At 41.8% G+C, this 25,586-nt stretch overlaps 1 protein-coding gene across 1 annotated transcript in view; it reads left to right on the plus strand.

Moving 5' to 3' along the window:
• col25a1 (collagen type XXV alpha 1 chain) overlaps positions 1 to 25,586 on the plus strand; it is a 168,458-nt gene that overhangs the window by 106,806 nt on the left and 36,066 nt on the right. The window contains exons 24-25 of the mRNA XM_080190193.1: positions 2,830 to 2,880; positions 4,236 to 4,262. Coding sequence (XP_080046319.1) covers positions 2,830 to 2,880; positions 4,236 to 4,262 — 78 coding nt within the window. The remainder of the gene's footprint in view (positions 1 to 2,829; positions 2,881 to 4,235; positions 4,263 to 25,586) is intronic.

Below are 25,586 nucleotides of genomic sequence, written 5' to 3' on the forward strand. Positions count from 1 at the left end.
GTTTAGAGCCCATAATATTGATATCCCCATTTCTGCTAATCTGGACTCTTGGCTTGATTTGAAAATCTAGAATGGAATTGAAAAGCGAGCATGAAATATATTGGTCATATTTAGTGTTCATCTGTTTATTTCAAGGCTTTCCCAATTGCCTTGGAAGTGCTTTGGGATTAAATTATAATGAATTTGATATAGTGTGGGCTGTTAACACTCCCTAGAGATGGTCCCATCAGGAATGTTAGAATGGCTTCCATCCATGAAGCATAGGGGGAGTCCAATGAAATAAGCAACACAATTGCCATGGCTGCCTATCAAGTGAACAACTTGCAGCTCTGATTGGCAGCTTGATGAACCAATCCTTATCACAGAAAGGTGACAAAGAGCCACTGATTCAAGCTTTAGGCTTTTTCTCGCTGTGAAATGGACAGAAAGTCAAATGAGTACATTAGATCAAAAGTAGAAGTCCAGGAATATAAATGGGTTGATAAACATAGTCAAAGACAGAAAGATAACCAGATATGGGCAGTGGAAACAAATGCCCGACTGCCCTGTCCTGGCAACTATTGAGGGTAAAATCAGAAGGGGAACAAGAGAATTCGCTTGGGTGAATAACACTGTGGCGTGGATTCAGGAATCCTTGAAGAAAGCCAGAGAAGAAGCAAGAAAATATCAACAGCCCCATTAAAGTGTGGTGACAACAAACAAATGGAACATAGGATGAGATCAGTTTGTCAGTTTGAAACTGGATGAGGCAGAGATGCTTTCCGTTCTCTCCAAAGTTAGATTTGAGGTTTTCAGGTATGCCACATATGCTTCCTAGAATAGGAAAGTTTATTGCCAGCTAGTATTGAGAAGGGTGGGGAAGAGGACAGGGATTGCGAACTGCCATAGCTGGCCTCTTTTATTTACCAAGGAGCAATATGCAATAGGTGAAATTTCACTGAAAGATGTATTCTAATCATTCATGCTGCAGGTAAGGTGAGCCATCTCATTGCTTTGCAGTTGGCCTCACCTTACTCAAGTAATTAACAATTCACCTTCTGGAAGAGAGGAGAAATAAACAACAGGCAGTGTGGGGTCATAATGTTACAATTCCTGGAACTTTATTATTACGTAGTCAGATATTAAGTAGTAAAGGCACATTCCAGATCATAGGGGCACAGTGCCCACTTACAAAGCGTGCAAAGCTACTGGACTAAACAGAATATTTCATGCAGATCTGAAATTTGTAATCTTCTCAATATTTCTAATGAAAACACAATGAACCACACACTGTTCAAAAAAGAAAGTGATAGGAATAAATCCTGTTTACTTTGCCGATTGAACGATGTACCACAGCAGAATTTGGAATGCATAACATGAGTCAATCAGTAGTTAATTCTCAGGATCTAATGTCTCACTGACTTTGGCAGAACCATATGAGCTTAAATCCAACCCCAAAAGAAATGTGTCGGAATTTTCCCACCAAATTGATCCAGACATAAAGTAAGGTTTAGATTTAAATTTCATACTTGGAGTAACTTGAAGGTAACTCTTTATAAAGAATAACCAGTTTTGTTGCTGTGTTCGTCATTCTGTTTGATGGATGCCATTTGTTTTGGATACTGTAATAATAAACGTGCTGTTATTGACTATCAGTATTTCAGTGATAATGTTATCTTATTGTGAACAAACATGGTGCCTCATATTGCTCAATGCCAATTCCTGCCACAGTTGCCTGAATTTCCTCAGGAGTTCTCCCAATCAACTACAACTGGCAGATGATCAATAGAAATAATAGACTCTTAAACGGTTACAGTATCTAATCAGGAGGATATTCTGTTAAATATTCCAAACTTCCTCTTATACTTAATTTCCATGATATATTTTTACCTCTTGTCATTTGCTATGTTCTAATTAAATTTATTTGCTCTTGACCGTGCACAAAGGCAGCCTCCGTACCTTGTTCTTTCTCTTCTGCATCTACCACAATTTTGCAACTTCACCTTTCAGAGCCCTACCTCTCCCACTGTCCCCAGAGCACAAATCCCAGCCATTATTTTCCTTAGGTTTATTGACTTCTCCAATTCTTCCCTATCCACTCTCCTGCTTTCACTTTCCACAATCTGCAGATTCTTCACAATGCTGAAACCCTCAGTCATTGAAAAAAACATTCATTCATCATCTTAATCACTTGCTGACCTAACTCGCGTACTAACATCTTTGAATAAATAGAATCTTGCTATTACCGGGTCTTTGCTGTGTGGTTGTGAAGGTAGCCAAATCCCACAAAAACACAAATTTCCCTTGGACTAGGAAAGAGTTGTTTCTGAGCTCATCCTGGAGGATTGGAAGAACCGAAATGTCCCTCAAATTATTTTTTCTAATGCCTTGATTCCCACAACTCCAATGGGTCTCTGTGGCCTTAGGAATTAACTTCTATGATCTTTTCCATGCTTTCCAATAACCGCTTTCAGGCCTAATCCCTGCTCTTTATTTCAATGACAATCAATCCTTTTGCTCCACATAGGCAGTTGTTTCTTCAGCTATACCACTGTCATCTGAGCTGCTGCTTCTCTCCTATGTTTAGTTTCCAATACACGACATTTCTCTTCAACCATTTAACTGCATTCTCCCAACCCTTTCCCTCCAATTCAGTGTGTGCTTCATTCCCCAATCTAGAAGGCAATTTGGGACATTTTATCATTAGATAAACACCATACCAATGTATTTATATCATTGTTGAACAAGAATGCGCAGATCATATAAATGCACAGAAAATGCAGTTAGTATTTATTTAAAAAATAATGCGCACTGCTTACTGCCTTACAGAACTATTGTTTATTTGTACAGGTTGTAGGACCCCCAGGGCCTACTGGCTCACAAGGTCCACCAGGTCCAATGGTAAGTCATGGTTATTGTTTTGAGAATATGTATGCTCCATTCTCATTTACTGAAGGGTATATGAATGTCTTTAAAAGTTGTGTGTATTCTGAGTTTACTCTTATGGATGTGAACTTTACATAGAAATGTGGGATTTTGCTGCAGATGTAGGCCATTCGGCCCTTCGAGCCTGCTCGCAAATCGATAAGATTATAGCTAATCTGGTTATGGTCTCAATTCCACTTTCCTGCCTGCAACGTCCCCCTAAAACCTTTGGTCTCTTGTCCATCATCTCTCAAACTCTGCCTTGAAGAATTTCAATGGCCCAGCCTCCGCTGCTTCCTGGGGAAGAGAATTCCACAGGATAACAGGATTTTACTCACCTCAGTCTTAAAAGAGAGACCTCTTCTTCTTTAATTGTGTCCTCTAGCTCTCATATCTTCCACAAATGAAATCATCCTCCTGGTACCTATTTTACTGAAATCTTACATGTTTCATAAAATCACTTCTCATTCTTCTAAACTCCAATGGGTATAGACCCAACCTGTTCAACTTTTTTTTCATAAGGTAAGCCCTTCATTCGTTCGCTAAACTGTTCCTAAAGCAATTTTTTTTCAAGTAAGGAGATCAAAACTCTACATAGTTCCAGATGTGATCTTACTATGGCCCTGTACAGCTGCAGTAAAACTTCCCTACTTTTATATTCCATTCCTTTTGCAATAAACATCAATATCCTGCCTTCCTATTCACTTGCTGTAGCTGCATACTAACTCCTTGAATAAATAGAATTTTGCTATTATTGTATTCTTGTTGTGTTTGCATTGGTTGCCAAATCTCACAAAAATACAAATTTCCCCAAGTACTTGGACTGGAAAGAAGTTGGACAAACTTTTCTTAGAATTCGGCAAAGGCCAAAAGTGGAGTGGGAAAAGCATTGTTGGACATAAGCCTAAGAGGAATTGTATTGAGATAAGTCATGACACTAAGAGGCCATGGCAAACTGGGAAGAGGAAGAATGTAATGAGATATTGTCAGATTAGTGGAGTAAGAAGCTATGTAGCATGTCCAGCTCAATACAGAGAAATGTGTGATTAATACACATGGAAATGAAATATGCCTCAAATAAAATGAACCTTATGGGAATGGACCAGTAAAAATGCATAGATCTATAAAAGCAGAAAAAGCCATTAAAAAGACACATAGGATTCTGTATTCATATATACAGGCATGCCACATTTTGGAATTTCTGGCCATACCACACAGGAGGAAGGAATAGGAGGCTTAATGCAATATGTAAAACAAAGAATTACAGTGTGATGAAAAGTTAGAGCTAATTTTGCTTATTTTCAATAAACTGTTCTGTTTTGTTCTTACAGGGGCCACATGGACTTCCAGGACCCAAGGTAAATCATTAACAAAGTCTAAGCAAACTGAAAATGAATGATAGCCTTTAATTTGTCTCCATGCCCTTTGTTAAAATTAGCTATGCATGCTATGTGTCATTTGTTTGACTAATTTAATGTCAATTTTATGTTGTAGAATCTTTAAACCTGTAAGTTCTTGTGCTATAGAATAAACATATCGCATAAACTTTACAAAATTTGACAGAAGTCCTGCTAAATGTTGCCCAAGGTGTATTCACACAAAATCAAGTTGCCATTTTAAATTGATCAGCCATCGGTAGGGCTCTGTTTTTTATGGAGAGGTAGAGGATTTATAAGCAGAAGTAGTACAAAGCCAGGGGCGGATGTTGGAAGGTTTCTGTGAAGTTCATCTGTCTCCCAGCTTCACAGAATGTCAGGGACTCCATGATTGGTCTACACGTTACATTAGGACAACCAGTTCTCACCTCTAGGATGTAAGACAGGTGATGAAATTCTACACATGTTTTGACTACCGATAATGATCCCCTTGTAATAAAAGAGAGCTTGATCAGCTTAATTGAGGCATCCAAGAGTTGTGAATGCCTTGCAGAAAACCACCGTAGTCCTATGCAGCAGGACTCAGAGAGGCAGTATTTCACTGTGTCAGGTTAATGTAGGGAGAGCCCTGCATTGCTTCTGACACAAACTGTCTGATTTAGAGTACTCCACATTGTCACTGGATGGAAAGCAGAAAATGCATTTAAAATTCCATCACTATCATCAGTTTGCCAATCCTAAAAACCTCTAAACTAACCTTATTGTATGTCACCATCAGAGCTCATGAACTTATAGGTTTAAAGTGATCACCGCACAAAAGGTATTACTGAAATTTCTGTGCATCTGTCAGTGTATTATTAATAGTCTCACCAGTCACATCCCTGAATCAGCATCATTAGCAAATTATTTGTCTACATTTAATGTATCTGATCAAAGTTTTTAAGGGTTATCTTCTACATCAGTTTCTTCCAAGCAAAGATTCTTATAGATTTCCTGCCTTTGAGCTGTGAAGATGTGGCAATGGTCCCACTCATTGCTTTGAAAGCAGTTCTGTAGATTTTGGGTTGGTCATTGTGCTACAAACACTGCAGGATGAGGTTCCATGAGGTATTACATTCAGAATGGAGCTCTTTGGCGAGACCACATCTGGAATACTGATGTACAATATGAGTCTCCTTATTTGAAAAAATATATAATTGCTTTAGAAACAGTTCAGAGAAAGTTCACTCATTCTTGGGATGAACAGCTTATCTTAAGAAAAAATGTTGAACAGAATGGGATCAAACCCATTGGAGTTTAGAGGAATGAGAGGTGATCTTATTGAAACATATAAGATCCTGAGGGGATGTGACAGGGTAAATACCCGGAGGTTGTTTCCACTTGTGGAAAGACTAGGACTAATGGACACAGTTTAAGAATAAGAGGTCTATCGTTTAAGACAGAGATCAGGAGAATCTCTTTCTCTCAAAGATCCATTAGTATGTGAATTTCTTCCCAGAAAGCAGCAGAGGCTGAGTTATTGAATTTATTCAAGGCTGAGTTAGACTGATTTTTGACAGACAAGGGAGCTGAGGACCATGCTGGGAAAGATGGCAAAGTGCAGTAGAGACCTCAATCCAATAAGCCTCGATCTTAATGAATGGTGGAACAAGCTTGAAGGGCTGAATGGCCTTCTCCTCCTTCTAAATCCTAAATTCCAATCAAACTAAATTAAGCTAAGCTTTTCTTTTGCATATTCTGATTCTTAATAACAAAGACTTTAATTGATTTGTATGATGTCATCTATCTGCTATTTCTACACCGATAGCGCCTATTTATTTTAAATTAGTTAATGATAAATTTACAAACTGAGAGATGCCTTGTGAACACATTAAAGTTTTGATTTCCTAATATTGCCAGCAATACATTTTGGGCTTGTATTCTAGGCTGTAAAATAGAGGGGGGAATAGCACGCTCTTTCAGGGAGCTGGCAGAAAGAACAGTCACAAAACCATATGTGTGGGCGTCTCAGATTATTCCATCAGTAAAGTGCACAGTGACAACTTTGACCAGATGAAATAATGCACAAGCTCATACATGATGAGTACAGAAAAGATTTACTAGGATGCTACCGGGACTTGATGGATTGAGTTATAAGGAGAGGCTGGATAGACTGGGACTTTTTTCTCTGGAGCATAGGAGGCTGAGGGATGACCTTATAAAAGTCTATAAAATAATGAGGGACACAGATCAGCTAAGTAGTCAATATCTTTTCCCAAAGGTAGGGGAGTCTAAAACTAGAGGACATAGGTTTATGTGAGAGGGGAGAGATACAAAAGTGTCCAGAGGGGCAATTTTTTCACTAGAGGGTGGCGAGTGTCTGGAAAAAGCTGCCAGAGGTAGTAGTAGAGGTGGGTACAATTTTATCTTTTAAAAAGCATTTAGATAGTTACATGGATACGATGGGTATAGGGGGATATGGGCCAAATGTGGGCAAGTCGGATTAGCTTAAGGGTTTTAAAAAAATAATAACAAGGGCGGCATAGACAAGTTGGGCCGACGGGCCTGTTTCCACGCTGTAAACCTCTGTGACGACGACTGTGATATTAAAAATGTTTGCCAAGACATGAAGTAGGTCTCTTCCTTCTATGTCTAATTTAATCAAGGGAGAAGAAAATATCTTCTGCATCCAATGTGAAATGAATATCAAGAATGCTAATGTGCTGTAGAAACACTGAAAAGAGCATTGACCACGGAGGGTGAAGGTTCGTGGGGGGAGGGGGGTGGCGGGGGAATAATCCATTGATTGATGCACAGCTATTTGCAGTAGCTTTTTGTGATTAATTTAAATGCATTTCTGTCCCAGCTTCAAAGTAGCAAAAAAAAGGTGGACTTTACTTTTACATTTAGGGTGAACCGGGGTTGAATGGTGTTAAAGGAGGGAAGGGTGAACCAGGTCAAAAAGGTGACAGAGGACCCCTTGGTCTCCCAGTAAGTAGATAACATTTAATACAGCTTACATCGTAAGAGTGCCAACACCTCTGGTTTACTCTGAGTAATACAGGAGAACAAATGCACATTGCTGGAGCAGAAACAAACCACTAACTATCAGTATCACCTTAGTTACATTGTTCTGTCTTATTAGATTCCTTTAATAACTGTTCTTATTTGCAATTTTTTTTCAAATTCACTTCTGCAGAATGTAGATGAAAATTCCAAAAGAATTAACAATCACCATTGTCATTGTACGTGCATTATGTTCTGTCTTGTGATGTCTCACTTTTTAAGTGTCTGTTGTTCATTTCCTTTAAACTGACCAAAAAATGGTGTGGACATCTCACAAGTGCATTTAATTTATCTTAATTAAGAGTATTTGGGGTACATTTTCCCCCATTTGTCAATGTTATTTTAAAAAAATGGTCAGTGTAACTGTACATCAGGGAAACCCTTTCTCCAGCTTCAGTCAGTATGTTCACGACCGTTAATGGATGGAAGAAAATATTAATGGCTGTCTTGTACTAAATGACGGGTGAGATTTGGTAGATGTCATTCAGCAAAGTATAAAAGCAGATGGTAAACTGTAAGCAACTTTTATCAGAGTAATCATTCTTACTTACACCCAGCGTGCTTGAGGTGTTGTTACAGCTACATTGTAATGTAGGTTATTACTTTGTGAGAACTGTCTCTATGGACTAAAAGGGGGACATCTCCATTTTGATGGAGGTGGAAAATGTGCAGTAAAGAGTCAGCCACAATCCACCTGATTATTCCTCTCCACACTGATTATAGAAATTCACACGGAGTGTGTAACTGAGAGCTGAGCTGCTAGCCCATGTTTCCTGACCTGCTAGAAATAGCCCCCATTCATATTAAGGCACCTTTGTTTAACAGAACTGCTGCATGAAACCTTTCTGGAATATAGCCTGACGGCTGCTAGGGTGCAGAATCCACTTGAGGCAGGATAGGTGTAACAGCATTCGGACAAAAGACTAACTATTGCAGGCGACTACCTGAGGGCCCCCAATTTGAGATTTTGTTCTCCAGCGGCTGAAGGTTTTAGCTTGGCTGAAGGTAGACCATAAATGGCTGCAATGAAATGATATTTCACCGACCCTGTAAAACCCACTTGCAGCTGGTGAGACAGATTGTCTGGACCTTTCAGTTCAACATTGATACACCGCCCGCTTCCCCCCCCCGCTAAAAAAAACCCCTTAACCCCCAGAATGTTGCAGCTTTTGGAGGCTACAGCAAAAGCAATTTTTTCAAATGAACATTAATGCTTTGGATAATGCCTCCTTACCTTACGATTGAGATGCCATTGGCAGTAGCACTGTTAAGGCAAGGTTGTGTCGTCATTGAATTAAGAAATGACCAACAGCTGACTGTAAACTGAAAACGAAAAGGGAAGTGCATTGAATTAAGTTGCATTTTTCCCCTGTACCATGGGGACAAAGCTGCAACAAAGGGACAGCAGAATTAAGAGCAAACAGAGGCTGCAGATACTGGAACGCTTGAAATAAAAATGGAAAATGGTGGAAATACTCAGCAGGTCAGGTAATATCTGTTAAGGGAGAAGTGGAGTTCACCTTTCAAGGGGTCAGTGGCCTTCTATCAAAATTAGGTTCAGAGCTGCCGAATAGTTCCAGCATTTTCTATTGTATTATAAATTTGGTATGTGTTAATCAGCTGGGTGGAAATGATTCAATGTGAAGTCATCTAGACCTGCAAAGTATAAAATTGAAAAGTACAGACAGAAGAGGTCCAAAGAGACTTGGGACCTGAGGAGGGAAGGGAATGGGTGATCACCATGCAGTGAAAGAGAAACACAGTAGTTCAGGAGTCCCTGGGGTCTTGCTCGCAAATCGGTAATCCAATTTGGAGGCTTTTGAGGCTGCTGGCTCCTCCAGGGAGTGCAGACAGAGCCAGGCTTCTGGTACCACAAATAGCTTGTCTATATAGGAGGGGAGGAAGAGTAATAGTAATTCTGGATTCAATAGTCAGGGGAACAGCTGGGCGCTACTGTGGCTGTCAATGTAACTCCAGCCTTCTGGGGTCCAGGATGTCATTGGCTGCAGGGCATCCTGAAGGAAAGGATGATAAGGCAGAGATCATGATGCATGTTGGTGCCAATGACATAGGCAGGAGGAAGAATGAGGTCTTGCATCAAGAATACAGGGAGCTATGTAGTAGACTAAAAAGCAGGACCTCTCTGGTTGTAATCTCTGGATTGCCCCCAGTACCATGTATTAGTGAGCACACATGTGGGAGTATAGTGCAGATGAATGCATGGCTTAAGAGTTGGTGCAGGAGGGAGGGTTTTAGATTCCTGGATGAGTGGGATTGCACAAGTAGGATGGTCTATATCTGAAACAGATTGGGACTAACATCCTTGCAGGATGTTTTGCTAGTCCTGTTGAGAGGAGTTTAAACTAATTTGGCAGGGGGAGGAGACACAGACTGTTAGCAGAATAAGGACACGTCATCATACAGTAAAACAATCAAGTCAGAGGGAATACAGCTGTATTAAATTTCAAGGGACTAAGGCAAAGCTGTTTTGTCTCAAATGTCAGGAGTAATAAAGGGAAAATAGGTGAATTAAGGGCAATGATTGACATATGGAATTGTGATATTGTAGCCATCACAGAGACAAATTCTAAGTCCAGATCAAGCACATAAATAGGAAAGCTTTTTATGGCGAGTCCGAATGGCGAATCTCATGCATTTAGTGTGTGAAGAAATTCTGAAAAGCGTATTAGTTAGTTAGTTTATTTATTAGTCACAAATAAGGCTTACATTAATGCAATTAAATTACTGTGAAATTTTCCTAGTCACCACACTCTGGTGCCTGTTGGGATCAGTGCACCTAACCAGCATGTAGCAGGAAACTGGAGCACCCGGAGAAATCACCAGAAAGCCTGCTGATAGTAGAGGGCACAATGCAGATCTCTGCTTTGAGAGCAGCAGAGACCTTTCACACAGTCTCTGCTACATATATCAGGCCGCTGTGGGAAAAACCTGGCACCCTATCCCACCCCATGTGCTACCATGAGACCCCATGGCCCTCCCCTTCCCTGATCGGACCAAGTACCCCAACCGGACCAATTGACCCCCATCCCATCTACAGACTGATCAATCTAATCCAATTACAACTGCAGAGTGCGCAGCAGTCCCCCCTCCTGCTATTCCCCCCCGCTTCCTTTCCAGGCCCAGGCCCTGCTCTCTTGACACTGCCTAGTGAGCACTGCCAAAGTGCTAGACTTGCACTGCCCAAGGGGCAAGCCACCTGGCCTTGCCTTCCAGTGGGGGCATCAGTGGCCCCGGTTCTACCAGCAAGATGGAGGACCATACGTGATCCTTGCCTGAGAGAACCTCCCCCCTGGTGAGGCCACACAGGCAAGTGTGCCCTGGCACTTGAGTCCTGGGTTTGCTAATTCTTTTTAAATGACAGTTAAATTCAATTTAAATAATTCATTCAGCCTTGCACCAGAAATGGCGCAAGGCTGATCGTGCCAGATATCTGGTGCCAGTAAGATCACAAGTGACAAGAAATCGGACGCAAACCTGATTTCTTGGCTCTCTTGCAATCTTATTGGCTCGCCCTGCCCATCGGCCAGCAGGGCATGATGGTACCATTGCCCCCAAAGTCATCTGGCAAGACAGAAGAACGGGTAAAAGAGGACGAGGCATTGCATTATTAGTTAAGGAGTCAGTTACTTCAGTAAGGAGATGATATCTTAGAGTAGGCATTGAATGAAGCTTTGTGGGTAGAGCTTAGGAATAAAAACGGGACAGCCACATTGCTAGGTGTTTATTAGAGATCCCCAGATAGTCAGTGGGAAATTGAGGAGTAGACATGCGCAAAATTCACAGCGGTTTGTAAAAATAATAAAAAAGGTTAATTACAGTAGGTGATTTCAACTTTCCCAACATTAACTGGCAGATAAGTGGCAAATGGAATCTAGCCCTGGAAAATGTGAAGTGATACACTTTGGAGCAGGTGATTTGGCAAGGAAGCATTCAATGAACTGCATGACACTATGAAGTTCTGTGTAACAAAGGGACTTTGGTGTGTTTGTCCACCGATTTCTGAAAGCGGGCGGGCAGTAGCGTGGTGAAAAAGACATATGGGACAGTTGCCTTTATCAATCAAAGAATACATTACAAAAACAGGGAAGTCATGTTGGAGTTGTATAGATCTTTGGTGAGATCACAGCTAGAGTACTGTGTGCAGTTTTGGTCACCACATTATAGGAAGAATATGTTGCACTGGAGGGGTTACAGAGGAGATTTACTAGGACGCTGCCTGGGATGGAATGTTTAAATTATGAAGTTTTAAATCTGAGGTGTGTATATTTTTATGAAATAAACATACTAAGGGATGTGGTAAATCGAATTAGATCACAGGTCAGTCATGATTACATGGAGTGGTGGAACATGCTCCCAAAGCTAAACAGCCTAATCCTGTTTCTATATTCCTGTAATCCCATGATGCCCATCGGAGAGATATCAACATCAGACTTTGGTCCCAGATCCTCATTATAATGCTTGGAAGCTGCCAATGTGAAACATGAAACCTGTGGGAGTGGGAAATGGACAGAGTTGGCTGAATAGGGCCCTCCGGCTGCATCTTAAAGGGGAGGAGTAGAGGTGTCAAGAATTAAAAGAAATAGGAAGTTGGAATAGCGGCAACATGTTTGCAGAAAATACAGCAGAAACTGCATTGAATTTAAATTACTTTAACTTAAACCACAAGCAGCTTTTCTTGCCTGTACCTTTAACATGCACTGGGAGTGGTTGCCTTCTGAGCTAGGACATGGCCATAGGAATTGGTGATAGTCAAGTGGGCAAAGGAAAATAAGAATCTCATCATTTGATCCAAATTTAAATATATTTACGAGGCTGGCATCCACGTCCAAGGGAAACCCGGGCAGCCATAATGAATGGACATAAGCTCAGCCTCAATTTCATCATTCTACGCTAGGCTCCCATAACAATCCTATGCTTTATCATTACTGGCCGATGGCAATGTGAAAAGCACATCCCTGAATCTGTTTCGTTATGGAATTGCCTGGCACAGTTAAATCTGTAGAAATTTCACAACCACTTGTATTCTGCTGTAGCTTCCCACATAATACCCATGCTTCAGAGGTTAATGCAGTATAGCTTAACTAACAACTAATAAATGTCCAAACCTACTGATACAAAATAAGCTTGTTTAGACCTGGACAAATTCCTCTTTGGGAAGTGGCAGTAAACAGGGACAAAGAACAAAGGAAAGTACAGCACAGGAACAGGCCCTTCAGCCTTCCAAACCTGTGCCCATCATGATCATCTAACTAAAAATGACAGGTAGTATCGCAACATCTGTAATTCACCGTGCATGATATTAAGTTAAAATTAGTTTCAATAGGAATGAATATCCACTGGGGAGTAAAACAGGCAGCCATTGTGATACCATCATTTAGAACGATCTCCCAAGATGAACACCTACCTTGTGAACAAGAGTTATTACATGTCCCCAAAAATAACTTTCTCAAAGAGTTTCAATTGCAGCCTATCAGTTCGCACTTGGACAGACAGAGCAGCCAGGCTTCCTGCTTCAGTCTCTTGTTTGTGCTGAAATTAGCACATGGAGGGGATTAAACTTCCCAATGAGTTGTTTTGCAAGGGGCTACCACCTCCCCCGCTATTAAGCATGGTGTATTTATTGTACTGCTCGTTACCATTTCCCATTTATAAACTGAAGTGAGGAGAAGTTTTTAGAACTGAGGTGAGGAGAAATTTCTTCAGCCGGAGGGTGGTGAATGTGTAGAATTCATTACCACAGAATGCAGTTGAGGCCAAAACATTGTCTGATTTCAAAAAGAAATTAAATATAGCTCTTGGGACTAAAGGAATCAAGGGATATGAAGGGAAGGAAGGAATCAGGATATTGAATTTGATGATCAGTCTTCATCATAATAAATGGTGGAGCAGGCTCAAAGGGCCAAATGGCCGCCTTCTATGTTTCCATGTAAACAGCCAACAGAAGCTGCAAAGGCTCAAAACCTTGTTCAACTCCTGTTTCATCCCCATACCTTCAGATATGGCACTTATTTAATATCTCTGGGAATGATGGAAAGCTGAGGGATCTCCACTATGATTCAAAGTCAAGATTTTCTAGTCTTTAGGCATCGGCCAACAGATTGGAAGAAGAAAAACAGATAACAGGCGGGATTTTATTGCCTTGTTTGGACGAAACCGGAAATTTCCACCTGAGATCAACGGAGATGTCTGTTGTTGGACCCTCGCCCCTGCCAATTCCATGGCGGGCGAGGTGGTGAGTTCCAACCAGCAGGTTGTTCTCACAACATATCCTGGTGCCTCTGTGGGCCCTGTTTAATGCAGGAATGACAGACATTTGTGAACTGTGACCTGCCTGAACATTGTACTTGAAAAGTAATTTTCAATGTAAATCTATCCCCTCCCCCTCCCCCAACCCTTTTGCCCTCATTCAGGTATTTATAAATATATTAAAAAGTGGGATTACATCCAAGAACCCATAAATTCAGGGTCCTCTCTACAGCCATTTTTGCTATCCCTCCTCCATTGCCACACTGATTCAGGACAGCAGAATTGTGACCTTAGTCTGAGATTATGTTGGTGCATTGTGAAAGTTACATGCAGCGGGAGATGGAAAAATAAAAAAACAAATTCCTGGAAGCCAATATAAATCATAAAGCAGAACTTTTATGTCTCCATCTTCTCTTTGCAACGGTTATGTAGATCTGTAAGGAATCTGTTTCCTTGCTGCAGCATTACCACAAATAGGGAATCTTTTCTGAGGAGAGGAGCTACTTACTTGGTCTTATACATCTGCAATAGGTTTCCATTTAGGAGCCCTTGTGTTGCTGGATTTCATCCATTTGTTCATTACCCCAAAAAACTTTGGTCATCTTCTATAAAAATTTATAACCTGACCAACCATGCCAGGTACTTGACGTTAAGTGAAACCAAATGCCGCGTCTGCTCTTTACTCCAGCGTGCAATATTATCACTGACTTGATTTGCATTAATTCTATCAATTCATTCCATGGTCTAAAACCATTTTTGTATTTAAAGCTTCCTCCTTCACTAATTTTGCGGTAATTTTACAATATTATTCAAGTATTTGGTTTAATTATTTGTATGTTTTATGTACACCTTTCTTCATAGTTCGTAACTTGTATGTAGGATGACACTCCCCTGCGTTATTCTGCATCTTTGTACAAGCACATCTTTGCCGGAATTTTACCGCCTCGCCCACCCAAGGCTCGTAAGATCCTGCCTGAGGCCAACGGAGAATTCCGTTTCAAGAGCCTCACCCACCCCAATTCTGGGGCAGGCATAATTCCGGCACTTGTGTCTCTTCTGTGTGTCAAGTCTATTGTGTAAATGTGATTATTGAATGTGTTTGTAAGTGTTCATGTTCTTCAGCAATTAGGTGTCATTTCTTCTTTTAAAATGAATTAAATCTCTGGGCAAATAGTTCAGTGTTAAGAAGTGGGGGAAAAGGGTTTCCACACTGGGTGGTAATGAAATAGACATTAGGTATACACAGTCACGTCAATGAAAGGGAAGGATTGTCCCTTACACAAAGTTCACTGCAGCTGAAGTTAAGTTTTATCCCTATGTTTCCATCCTTTCTGTTCAAAGGCGAAAGGAACACTCGAAAAAGAGAGAGAAAACACAAGGTGAAAAGAGAAATGAAAGAGTACATGGGAATAGAAAGAGCAAAACAGAAAGAGAGACAGCTGTAGGAAGAGACAAGTAAAAGTGGAGAGAGGGGAATGACAGAAGAAACAGGAAAGGAAAGAGATACTGAAGAGAAAGAAAAAGATGAATATGTAAAGAGTTAAAAAAGTGAAAGATGGAAATGGAGAACTAAAGTAAGAAGAGAAACAAATGAAGGAGAAAGCTTTGGATGTAAACAGGAAGTAGAAGTGAAAGAAAAACAAATGTAATTTAGAGAAACATGAGAGTGAATGAGAAGGACAAAATGTAAGGGAGGGAGAGAGAGAAATGAAGGAAATGGGTGATGAACAGAACTGAAGGAAGAGAAAGATAGAGAAAGAAAAGAAGTGGAGGATGAGAGAAGACTTTTTTCAGAATTGACAGTACCAATTTCCAAAAATTTATGTTGCAAGAGGCTATTGTTTTTTTGTAGAGCCTGGGTTTGAAATAATGGTGCCCAGCTAATGAAGATTTAAAAACCATACTTCTGGCCAGTAATGGTCCCATTATGGGAACAAGTTTCCAGTGAAATAACTCCTAACTTTGTTTATTTCAACAACTCATAACTATGTTGAAGAAGAATAGAGAGATTGTGATCATTTAGGGGGAGAGTGACCAAGTCCCCAAGAGGGGAGGAGAGCAAGCAAAGGAGAGAGATATCATCTTAAGGCAATAAGGAAATGCGGAAAAGACTTGTTGAAGTGGAGAGAGGTGCAGGTGGAAGGGAAGGAGAGAGACCCTTTTCAGAACTGAGTTAAGGGGATTTAGGCAGAGTGGAACTGAGTGAAAGGCATATTGATAAAATGCTGGTTAGAGATACAAGGGGAGAGGAAGACCTATCCTATTGCGGATATTACATATAATAAACCATTATCCTATATCTGTCTAGCAATCAGAGATGTTGTGGTGTAATTGGTAGTGGTCTCTACCCTCTGAACCTGAAACTGCAGGTTTGAGTCCCACACCTAGATTTGATGGCCAAGGAGAATATATTAATAACGCAGCCAAACAGGTTGAAGTATCAACAATTTCAGGTATCAACCTGAAAATCCTTCCAACATGCACCAGACACTAAGAGCGGGAGTGATTCCTGGTTAATCAAATGTTGGAGCCTCCACTATCCATAACTTCAGACTACAATATGCGTGTAAAATTGCATGTTCTCACAGCAACTTATACCCTCAAAGTGAACTGTAACACTACATCACCGCTATCTAATAACTTGGGCTGAAATTCCTTCGGCCATAGCCAGATGCTAGTGTTGTCACAGCCTGGGGCTGGGGCTTCTGGCAGCCAATGTGACTAGCATTTACTCAGTCCCAAACACCACATATTGGATCATCAGCATAAAAGGCCAGAACCAGTGCCTATCACGTCATTATCTGCAGAAGACCAGCAGCATCATACAAACACTTATAATTAAAGCAAAGAAACACTGTTGTTCTATTGTATGAGGGGAGGAGATATTGGGATTGAGATTGTAATAAATTGAGGGTGACTCGACGTGGCTCAAAGTAACAATGGATTTATTGCCAACAATAAAGGATCAGGCAGAATAAACTGTACGACTTTACAACACTCCCTTCTGGCTCCAACTGAGTATCCTCCCTAGCCCAGGAAACACACCCTCACACCTGATTGGCTCAGCTACCCGCACTACGCTTCTGGTCTGGTCCAATCACAATGCCCTCAGGGAATGCCCTCCCCCTTAAAGGAGCCACACTACTACAGTGGTCACTGCTGTTGATTTAAACTATTTCCTTATGGAAACTGATCACTCGGATCAGTTGCTGCTAGGAAAGTAGTTTGATGTGGCCCACTTAAGGCATAAAGGAGACTCCCAAAGTCTCTATAAGCATATAAATAGTAAAATGTGTGTGGCGCTGATTAGCGGGAAGGTCGTGCCTTACTAACCTTATTGAGTTCTTTGAGAAGGTGACCAAAGAGGTGGATAGGGGTAAGGCAGTAGACGTGGTATATATGGATTTTAGTAAGGCGTTTGATAAGGTTCACCATGGTATGTTTCTGCAGAAAATGCAGATGTATGGGATTGGTGGTAATTTAGGTACTTGGATCAGGAATTGGTTAGCAGATAGGAGACAGAGGGTGGTGGTTGATGGTAATTATTCATCATGGAGTTCGGTTACGAGTGGTGTGCCTCAGGGATCTGTTTTGGGGCCACTGCTGTTTGTAATCTTTATTAATGATCTGGATGAGGGTATAGTTGGGTGGATTAGTAAGTTTGCTGATGACACCAAAGTCGGAGGTGTGGTAGATTGTGAGGAAGGGTGTCGAAGTTTGCAGGGTGACTTGGACAGGTTGCAGAGCTGGGCCGCGAGGTGGCGGATGGAGTTTAATGCGGAGAAGTGTGAGGTAATCCATTTCGGTAGGAATAACAGATGTGTTGAGTATAGGGCTAACGGGAGGACTTTGAATAGAGTGGAGGAGCAGAGGGATCTAGGTGTATGTGTACATAGATCCCTGAAAGTTGGGAATCAAGTAGATAAGGTTGTTAAGAAGGCGTACGGTGTCTTGGCGTTTATTGGTAGGGGGATTGAATTTAGGAGTCGCAGCGTCATGTTGCAACTGTACACAACTCTGGTGCGGCCGCACTTGGAGTACTGTGTGCAGTTCTGGTCCCCACATTACAGGAAGGATGTGGAGGCTTTGGAGAGGGTGCAGAGGAGGTTTACCAGGATGTTGCCTGGTATGCAGGGGAGGTCCTATGAGGAGAGACTGAGGGATTTGGGGTTGTTTTCGCTGGAAAGAAGGCGGCTAAGAGGGGATCTTATAGAAACATATAAGATGATTAGAGGTTTAGATAGGGTGGATGGTGATAGCCTGTTTCCTCGGATGGAGAAAGCTAGCACGAGGGGGCATGGCTTTAAATTAAGGGGGGGTAGTTATAGGACGGATGTCAGGGGCAGGTTCTTTACCCAGAGGGTGGTGAGGGACTGGAATGCCCTGCCTGCTGCAGTTGTAAATGCGCCTAGTTTGGGGGCGTTTAAGAGATTGGCGGATAGGTTTATGGACGAAAAGGGATTGGTTTAGATTAGTGGGTCAATGTTTTTTTTTTAAAATAAGACTGGTCGGCGCAACATTGTGGGCCGAAGGGCCTGTTCCGCGCTGTAATGTTCTATGTTCTATGTTCTATGTTCTATGTTCTAAAAGGGAATTTACTCATGGAGGCAGAGAGCATGGCTGAGGTATTAAGTGAATACTCTGTATCTGTCTTTGTCAAAGAGATAGATGATATCCAGATCAAAGTGATAGAAACTGTCACTAGAAAGGTTCAAAATTGATAAGGAGGAAGTGTTGGATAGACTGCTGGTCCTTAAAGCTGGCAAGGCACAGGGACCACATGAGATGCATCCAAGGATATTGAAGGAAGTAAGTGTGAAAATTGCAGAGGTGCTGGTCATAATCTTTCAGTCTTCCCTTCTAAGGATAAGCCCAGTGATTACTGATCAGTTAGAAGTTAAACTGTGAGAAACACTGAAAATGTTTAAATCAAATGGGAAAAGCAGGATTGGGATACCGGAAGTGTATGAACAGCCATGATCTTATTGAATGGTAGTGCAGGCTCAAAGGGCCGAATGGCCCACCCCGCTCCTATTTTCTATGTTTCTAAACAATTATTTGGGATAGAATTAGTAGTCACATGGAAAATGTGGGTTGATTATGAAGAGCCAGCATGGATCTCTAAAGGGGAGATCATGTTTAATTAACTTGCAGGAGTTTTTTGAAGTAATAGAAAAGGTCAATGAGAGTAATGCTTTTGGTGTGGTTAATATTGACTTTCAAATGGCATTTGATACAGTGTCACACAACAGATCTGTCAGAAAGTTGTAGCTCACGGAATAAAAGGGATGGTAGCAACAAATTGCCTGAGTAACAGGAAGCAGAGAGTAATAGTCAATGGATGTTTTTCGGGCTGGAGGAAGGTTTATAGCGGAGGCCTCCAGGGGTTGGTATTACGGCATTTCCTGATTGTACATTAATGATCTAGATCTTGGCATGCAGGGGAAAATTTCAAAGTTTGCCGAAGACACAAAACCTGGAAGTTGTATAAACTGTGAGGAACACAGTATAGAATTTCAAAAGAACACAAACAAGATGGTGGAGTGGGCTGATAGGTGGCAGATGAAGCTCAATATCAGGAAGTGTGAGGTAATGTATTTTGGTAGGAAGGTAATGGAGAGACAATACAAAACAAGTGGTAACATTCTGAAAGGGTTGCAGGAGCAGAGGGACCTGGGTGTATATGTGCACAGATCGTTGAAGGTGACAAAACAGATGGAGAGAGCAGTTAATAAAGCATATAGTATTCTGGGCTTTATTTATAGCGACAGGCAGTACAAGAGCAAGGAGGTGATGCTGAACTTATACTAGTTAGATCTCAGCTGGAATATTGTGTACGGCTCTGGGCAGCACACTATAGTGAATGCCTTGGAGAGATTGCAGAAGAGGTTTACAAGAATCTTTCCAGGGATGAGAAACTTCACTTATGAGGATAGATTGGAGAGTTTGGGGCTGCTAAATCATGAGGGGGATGGGCAGAGAAGATAGGGAGAAATGATTCCCTCTCGTAAAAATATCAAGAATGAGAAGGCACAGATTTAAAGTGATTTGCAAAAGAAACAAATGTGATGTGAGCAAAAGTTTTTTCACACAGTGAGTGGCTCTGATCCAGAATTCACTGGCTGGAAGTTTAGTGGAGGCAGGTTCAATGGAGGCGTTGGGTGATTTTTTGAACAGAAACAATGTGCAAGGGTACGGGGAAAAGGTAGGGGAATGGCACACAGACATGATGCACGTTCAGAGAACCGGTGCAGACAAGATGGGCCAGATGTCGTCCTCCTGTGCCGTAACAATTGTATGATTTCACCAGAGGTTTCAAAATGCAGCTGCCTTGTGAAACCATTCCTTTTTCTGGCTGATATGATTTCTGACTGAGAATCAGCAGATATCTTGTCTCCTAAATGCCGCCTGGAGGCAGGGAGGGGATGTAGTCTCCCATTCCGATCAGAATTTCCAAACACTAATGGACCAGAAATTTAGGACGATGCTGGAAATCTGAAATAAAAAAACAGAAAATACTGGAAGTGGTCATCAGATGCTGCAAGACCTGATGGGTTTTTCCCCAGAAAATGTTGGTCTGGCAGTATCTGATGACCATTTCCAGCATTTTCTGCTCGAATGTCAGGAATTTTAAGGTCTTTGTTTTTCCAGGTGCACTACAAACAGTGTTCTATTTTCCCCTAAAATTTCCTCCAGTGTTTCACAAAAATTCTACTGTCTTTTACAAAAAGGGGACAGAATTTGGCCAAAATTCCTGTGAAAAAGAATCACTTTAAATGTGTACAGTCAAAATACAAGAAGATATTAAGGTGACGTAATTGTGGAGAAAATTAAGTACATGCTTGACTTGCTTCATCCTTCACCTCTTACTCCAAATTGCGATCTTGGGCGTACAAAGTAGAAAATGCAGGAAATGGTCAGAGTCCTCACCTGTTGAAGGAGCAGTGCTCCAAAAGCTCATGCTACCATATAGCACCTCAATCTGCTGTTGTGAGATTTCTTACATTCTAGGTGCATTGCACAAGAAACACCAGAGATGGCAGTCACCTCAAGTCTTCCACACACACACACACACACACACACACACACACACACATCCCACCCCCATGCCCCCACCCCCCGCCCACCACGCTCCCATCCCCCCAGTTCATGAAAATATTAGTCAGAGTGATCCTCGCACAGTCCAAGTCGTGATAAAGGCCAGAATTTTACCGGGGGCAGACTCAGCTTGGAGAACGGCATTCTCCGTTGAACTGGGGCGGGATCGTGCAAAACTTGGGCAGACGTGCCGGTAAAATTCCTCCCAAAGTCTCACCTTGAGGATACCTTACATCATGTTGTGTGGCACAGCCATTGTGCTAAATGGAATAGATTTTGATCAGATCTAGCAACTCAAAACTGTGCAGCCATCAGACACTGTGGGCCATCAGCAGCAGCAGAATTATACTTGATCACAATCTATAACCCAGCATCTCCCCCACTACTGTTAACACCAAGCTGAGGGATCAACCCTGGTTGAATGGAGAGTTCAGAAGGATGCAGGAGCAACATCAGGCACACCTAAAGGTGAGGTGTCAGTCTGGTGAAACTATAACACTAGGTTGTCTGCCAAACAACAAAAGTAGCAAGTGATAGACAAAGCTGAGATACACCCCAACTAATGGATCAGACCTAATTTCTGCAGTCCTGCCGCATCCATTCATGAATAGTGATGGACAATTAAACAACTGATTGGAGGAGGAGGCTCTGCAAATATCCCCAAATTCAATGAGTTTTGCACATCAGTGCAAAAGATAAGACTGAAACATTCACAACTGTCTTCAGTCAAAAGTGCTGAAATGATCCACCTTGGTCTCCTCCTGAGGTCCCCAGCATCACAGATCCCAGTCTCTTCCCAATTCATTTTACTCCATGTGATATCAAGATATGGCTGAAGGCACTGAATACTTCAAAAGCAATGGGTCCTGACATTATCCTGACAATAATACTGGAGGTGTATGCTCCCCAACCAAGCTGTTCCAGTACAGCTGCAACACTGTCATATATGCGGATGAATGAACATCGCTCAACAATCACCAGGCAAGACTGTTCCCTTCCTGTTGGCGAACACTTCAGTGGTCACGGGCATTCAGCCTCTGACCTTCGGGTAAGCATTCTCCAAGGCGGCCTTCACAACACACGACAGCACAGAGTCGCTGAGCAGAGACTGATAGCCAAGTTCCGCATACATGAGGACGATCTCAACAGGGATCTTGAGTTCATGTTGCACTATCTGTAACCCCCGTGACTTGCCTGGGTTTGCAAAACCTCACTTACTGTACTGTCTGGAGACAATACACATCTCTTTAACCTGTGACCAGTGCTCCTTCCACTCACATTGTTAGCCACTTTAAGACTTGAACAGCAGGTTAGGTGTAAAGATTCGCATTCTAATCAGTAATCTGTAAACTGTCTGTGCTTTATATGCTCTGTCTGAGGCCAGAACTCTCCATTCACCTGACGAAGGGGCTAACCCAAAAGCTAGTGAGTTTACTATCAAATAAATCGGTTGGACTTAAACCTGGTGTTGTCAGACCTTTTACACTGTCATATAGCCAGCAATGAGGAAAGTTGCCCAGGTATGTCCTGACCACAAAAACCCCAGCCAATTACCGTGCTATCAATTTACTCTCGATCATCAGTAAAATGATGGAAGGGGTTATCAACAGTGCATTTATGAGCATTTGGAGAGGTTTGACATGATCAGAAATAGTCAGCATGGATTTGTCAAGGGCAGGTCGTGCCTTACGAGCCTCGTTGAGTTCTTCGAAAATGTGACTGAACACGTTGACGAAGGAAGTGCAGTAGACGTGGTGTACATGGACTTCAGCAAGGTGTTTGATAAGGTCCCCAATGCAAGACTTCTTGAGAAGGTGAGAGGGCATGGGATCCAAGGGCCTTTGGCCTTGTGGATCCAGAACTGGCTTGCCTGCAGAAGGCAGAGAGTGGTTGTGGATGGGTCTTTTTCGGCATGGAGGTCAGTCACCAGTGGAGTGCCCCAGGGATCTGTTCTAGGACCCTTGCTGTTTGTCATTTTCATAAATGACCTGGATGAGGAAGTGGAGGGATGGGTAAGTAAGTTCGCTGATGACACGAAGGTCGGTGGGGTTGTGGATGGTCTGGAAGGATGTCAAAAGTTGCAGCAGGACATAAATAGGATGCAGGACTGGGTGGAGAAGTGGCAGATGGACTTCAACGCGGATAACTGTGTAGTTGTCCATTTTGGCAGAACCAACGGGATGAACGAGTACACTATCAAGGGCAGGAGTCTTAGTAGTGTTGAAGAGCAGAAGGATCTTGGGGTCTGGGTCCACAGGACTCTTAATTCGGCCTCGCAGGTGGAGGATGTGGTCAAGAAGGCGTATGGTGTACTGGCCTTCATTAATCGAGGGATTGAGTTTAGGAATCGGGAGGTAATGCTGCAACTTTATAAGACCCTTGTCAGGCCTCATTTGGAGTACTGTGCGCAGTTCTGGTCGCCTCACTATAGGAAAGACGTAGAAGCTATTGAAAGGGTACAGAGGAGATTTACAAGGATGTTGCCTGGACTGGGAGGCATGCCTTATGAAGTTAGGTTGAGGGAGCTGGGACTCTTTTCCCTGGAGAGACGAAGGTTGAGAGGCGACCTGATAGAAGTTTATAAAATGTTGAGAGGAATAGATAGGGTGGATTCTCAGAGGCTATTTCCCCGGGTTGAAATGGCCGCTACGAGAGGACACAGATTTAAGGTGCGGGGAGGCAAGTACAGAAGTGATGTTAGGGGTAAGTTTTTCACTCAGAGGGTGGTGAGTGAATGGAATCGGCTGCCGTCAGTGGTGGTGGAGGTGAACTCGCTGGGGTCTTTTAAAAGACTTCTGGATGAGTATATGGGATTTAATGGGATTGGGGGTTATAGATAGGTCTATAGATTGGTAGGTGACAAAAGGACTGAACTCAAGAGGTGAAGTGAAAATGGCGGCCCTTAACATTAAGGCAGCATTTGACAGTATAGTATCAAAGACCCCTAGCAAAGCAGATGGTTGAATTCTCTCCTGTTGGAGGTGGTCATTGCCTGGAATTTGTAATATGCGAATGTTACTTACCAAGGTAAGCAGTTGTACCCATATGCACCATTGTCCAGGTCTTGGTTGCATTACGGGCACGACTGATTCAGCAACTGAGGAGTCCCAATGTGCTGAACATTGTGCAATCATCTGTGAACGTATAGTAAGTTTGTGCTTGAAAGGAAAAGAAAGAGTTGGTACCATTTCTGCTTTGACTATTTATCAGAACTTGTAACTGGAAGATTTATATAGCACTAAACTAAAAGCTAAGAAACAAATTAGTAAAAATTGAGTGCTAGATATATTAATTACAAGTGCAGAGAAGTAGCTAATGATCTGAGAGTATTTTTATTTGTTGGAGAAAAGGTGAAACAAAGTGGAGATTCATTGTACAAAAATCATCACAGGTGTCAATGGAAGTCCAATACAAAGTGAAAGGGAGTTAAAATAGCATCAAAGTAGAAAGACAGTGAACTGGAAGGTGAATGGGGAAAAGGCATGAAAATGGGGTTAAAATTATGAATCAGGGAAGGTTGATCTCCCAGCCTTTATGTTACGTTGGTGATGAGCTAAATGGTGAAAGATGACCCAGCTCTTTCAGAAGTTAGTGAGATGAGATGGAGAGGCAAGAGGAACATTGATGTGTGTGGAGGGAAAGAGATGATCTGCAAGAAATGAGGCAGGTGATTAAAGAAGCTGAGACCACAGGAGCGCAAGTCTCAGTGGAGGAAAGAGAAAGGAAATTTCATAAAACTCTGACGTACATACTGGAGTCATTAAAGCAAATATGATACAGATGGGAAACCTGGATGAGCCCTTGTAAGAAGTGAGGTGGAAAGAAACATCATACAAATACTTATAAAAGATGTCTTTGGAAAACCCATAAATAGTAAGAAAGAAAGCCAGGAGAGGGTGTGAAAGTTCAGAAACAGACCATAGAGTGGAGTAATGGTTGGAAATAGGAAGCATAAGCAAGAATCCTCAGATTAGGGTGAGAACAGGAAGCAATGCAACATAATCTATCAGAGGAAGAGGTCAGGGACAGGATTGAGTATAATTGAAATGGACAATAACCTGCAGAAAGGACATAAGTAGCTGAGAACCATGTGTTTTCCAATATCGTCATATGGAAGTAGCAATGTCTTTAATATGGAAAAAAGAAAGTAAGTAGATTGAAAATAAGTTATTAATTCCCAGACAAGTTCAGCCATAAAAGGGGAGAGGATTGAGGCATTGATTAAGGAGGAATGCCCATTTTCTTTATCCCATACCTTTTCGCTCCTTGATAATGACGACCTTGATGTATTTTTCAGCACTTGCCTCCACTTTCCATTTCTTATAACTCCACGTGTTACTAAACGCTTCACTGCCCCTTTCTTATTATGGTTAGCATATTGCACTCTGGACTTTTATTAGTACCTTTCCTCCAGACTTTTATGTTGCGTTTTATGGGAGAGGCTTATCTCACAGTTTCTAATGTTACAAAGGGTAATGCCAAATCATCTTTCAAACATCCACCGCCTTGCAGTGTATTTTCAAAAGATTCTGTTGTTAATTTTCAAAATGACTTTGCTAGATTCATAATAATGCCTACATTGTGAGATGTTCATTCTACTGTGCATCTCATTGTAATAAACTGGAAATGATTTGCCTCCAGGAACTGCATTATATTGAAGCTGAATGTTGAAGCATGCTTATATTATAGTGAAAGTTTGGAGTGTTTCTGAATTCTTACTGTTTCTTTAACTACCAATCATTAGGCAGGTTCATCAAATTTTTATTTCATTGATCCACCTATTGTCTCAGCCACTGTTCACCAACAGGGACACACATATGTTTAAACAAGAAGCGGTCAGCATTCCAGCAACTGATGAGAGTCAATGGTGAGAATGTCAAGAAAAGGTTTCCTATG

This window comes from Carcharhinus amblyrhynchos, chromosome 1, assembly GCF_965287045.1.
Source record: "Carcharhinus amblyrhynchos chromosome 1, sCarAmb.v2.hapA, whole genome shotgun sequence".
NCBI lineage: Eukaryota > Metazoa > Chordata > Chondrichthyes > Carcharhiniformes > Carcharhinidae > Carcharhinus > Carcharhinus amblyrhynchos.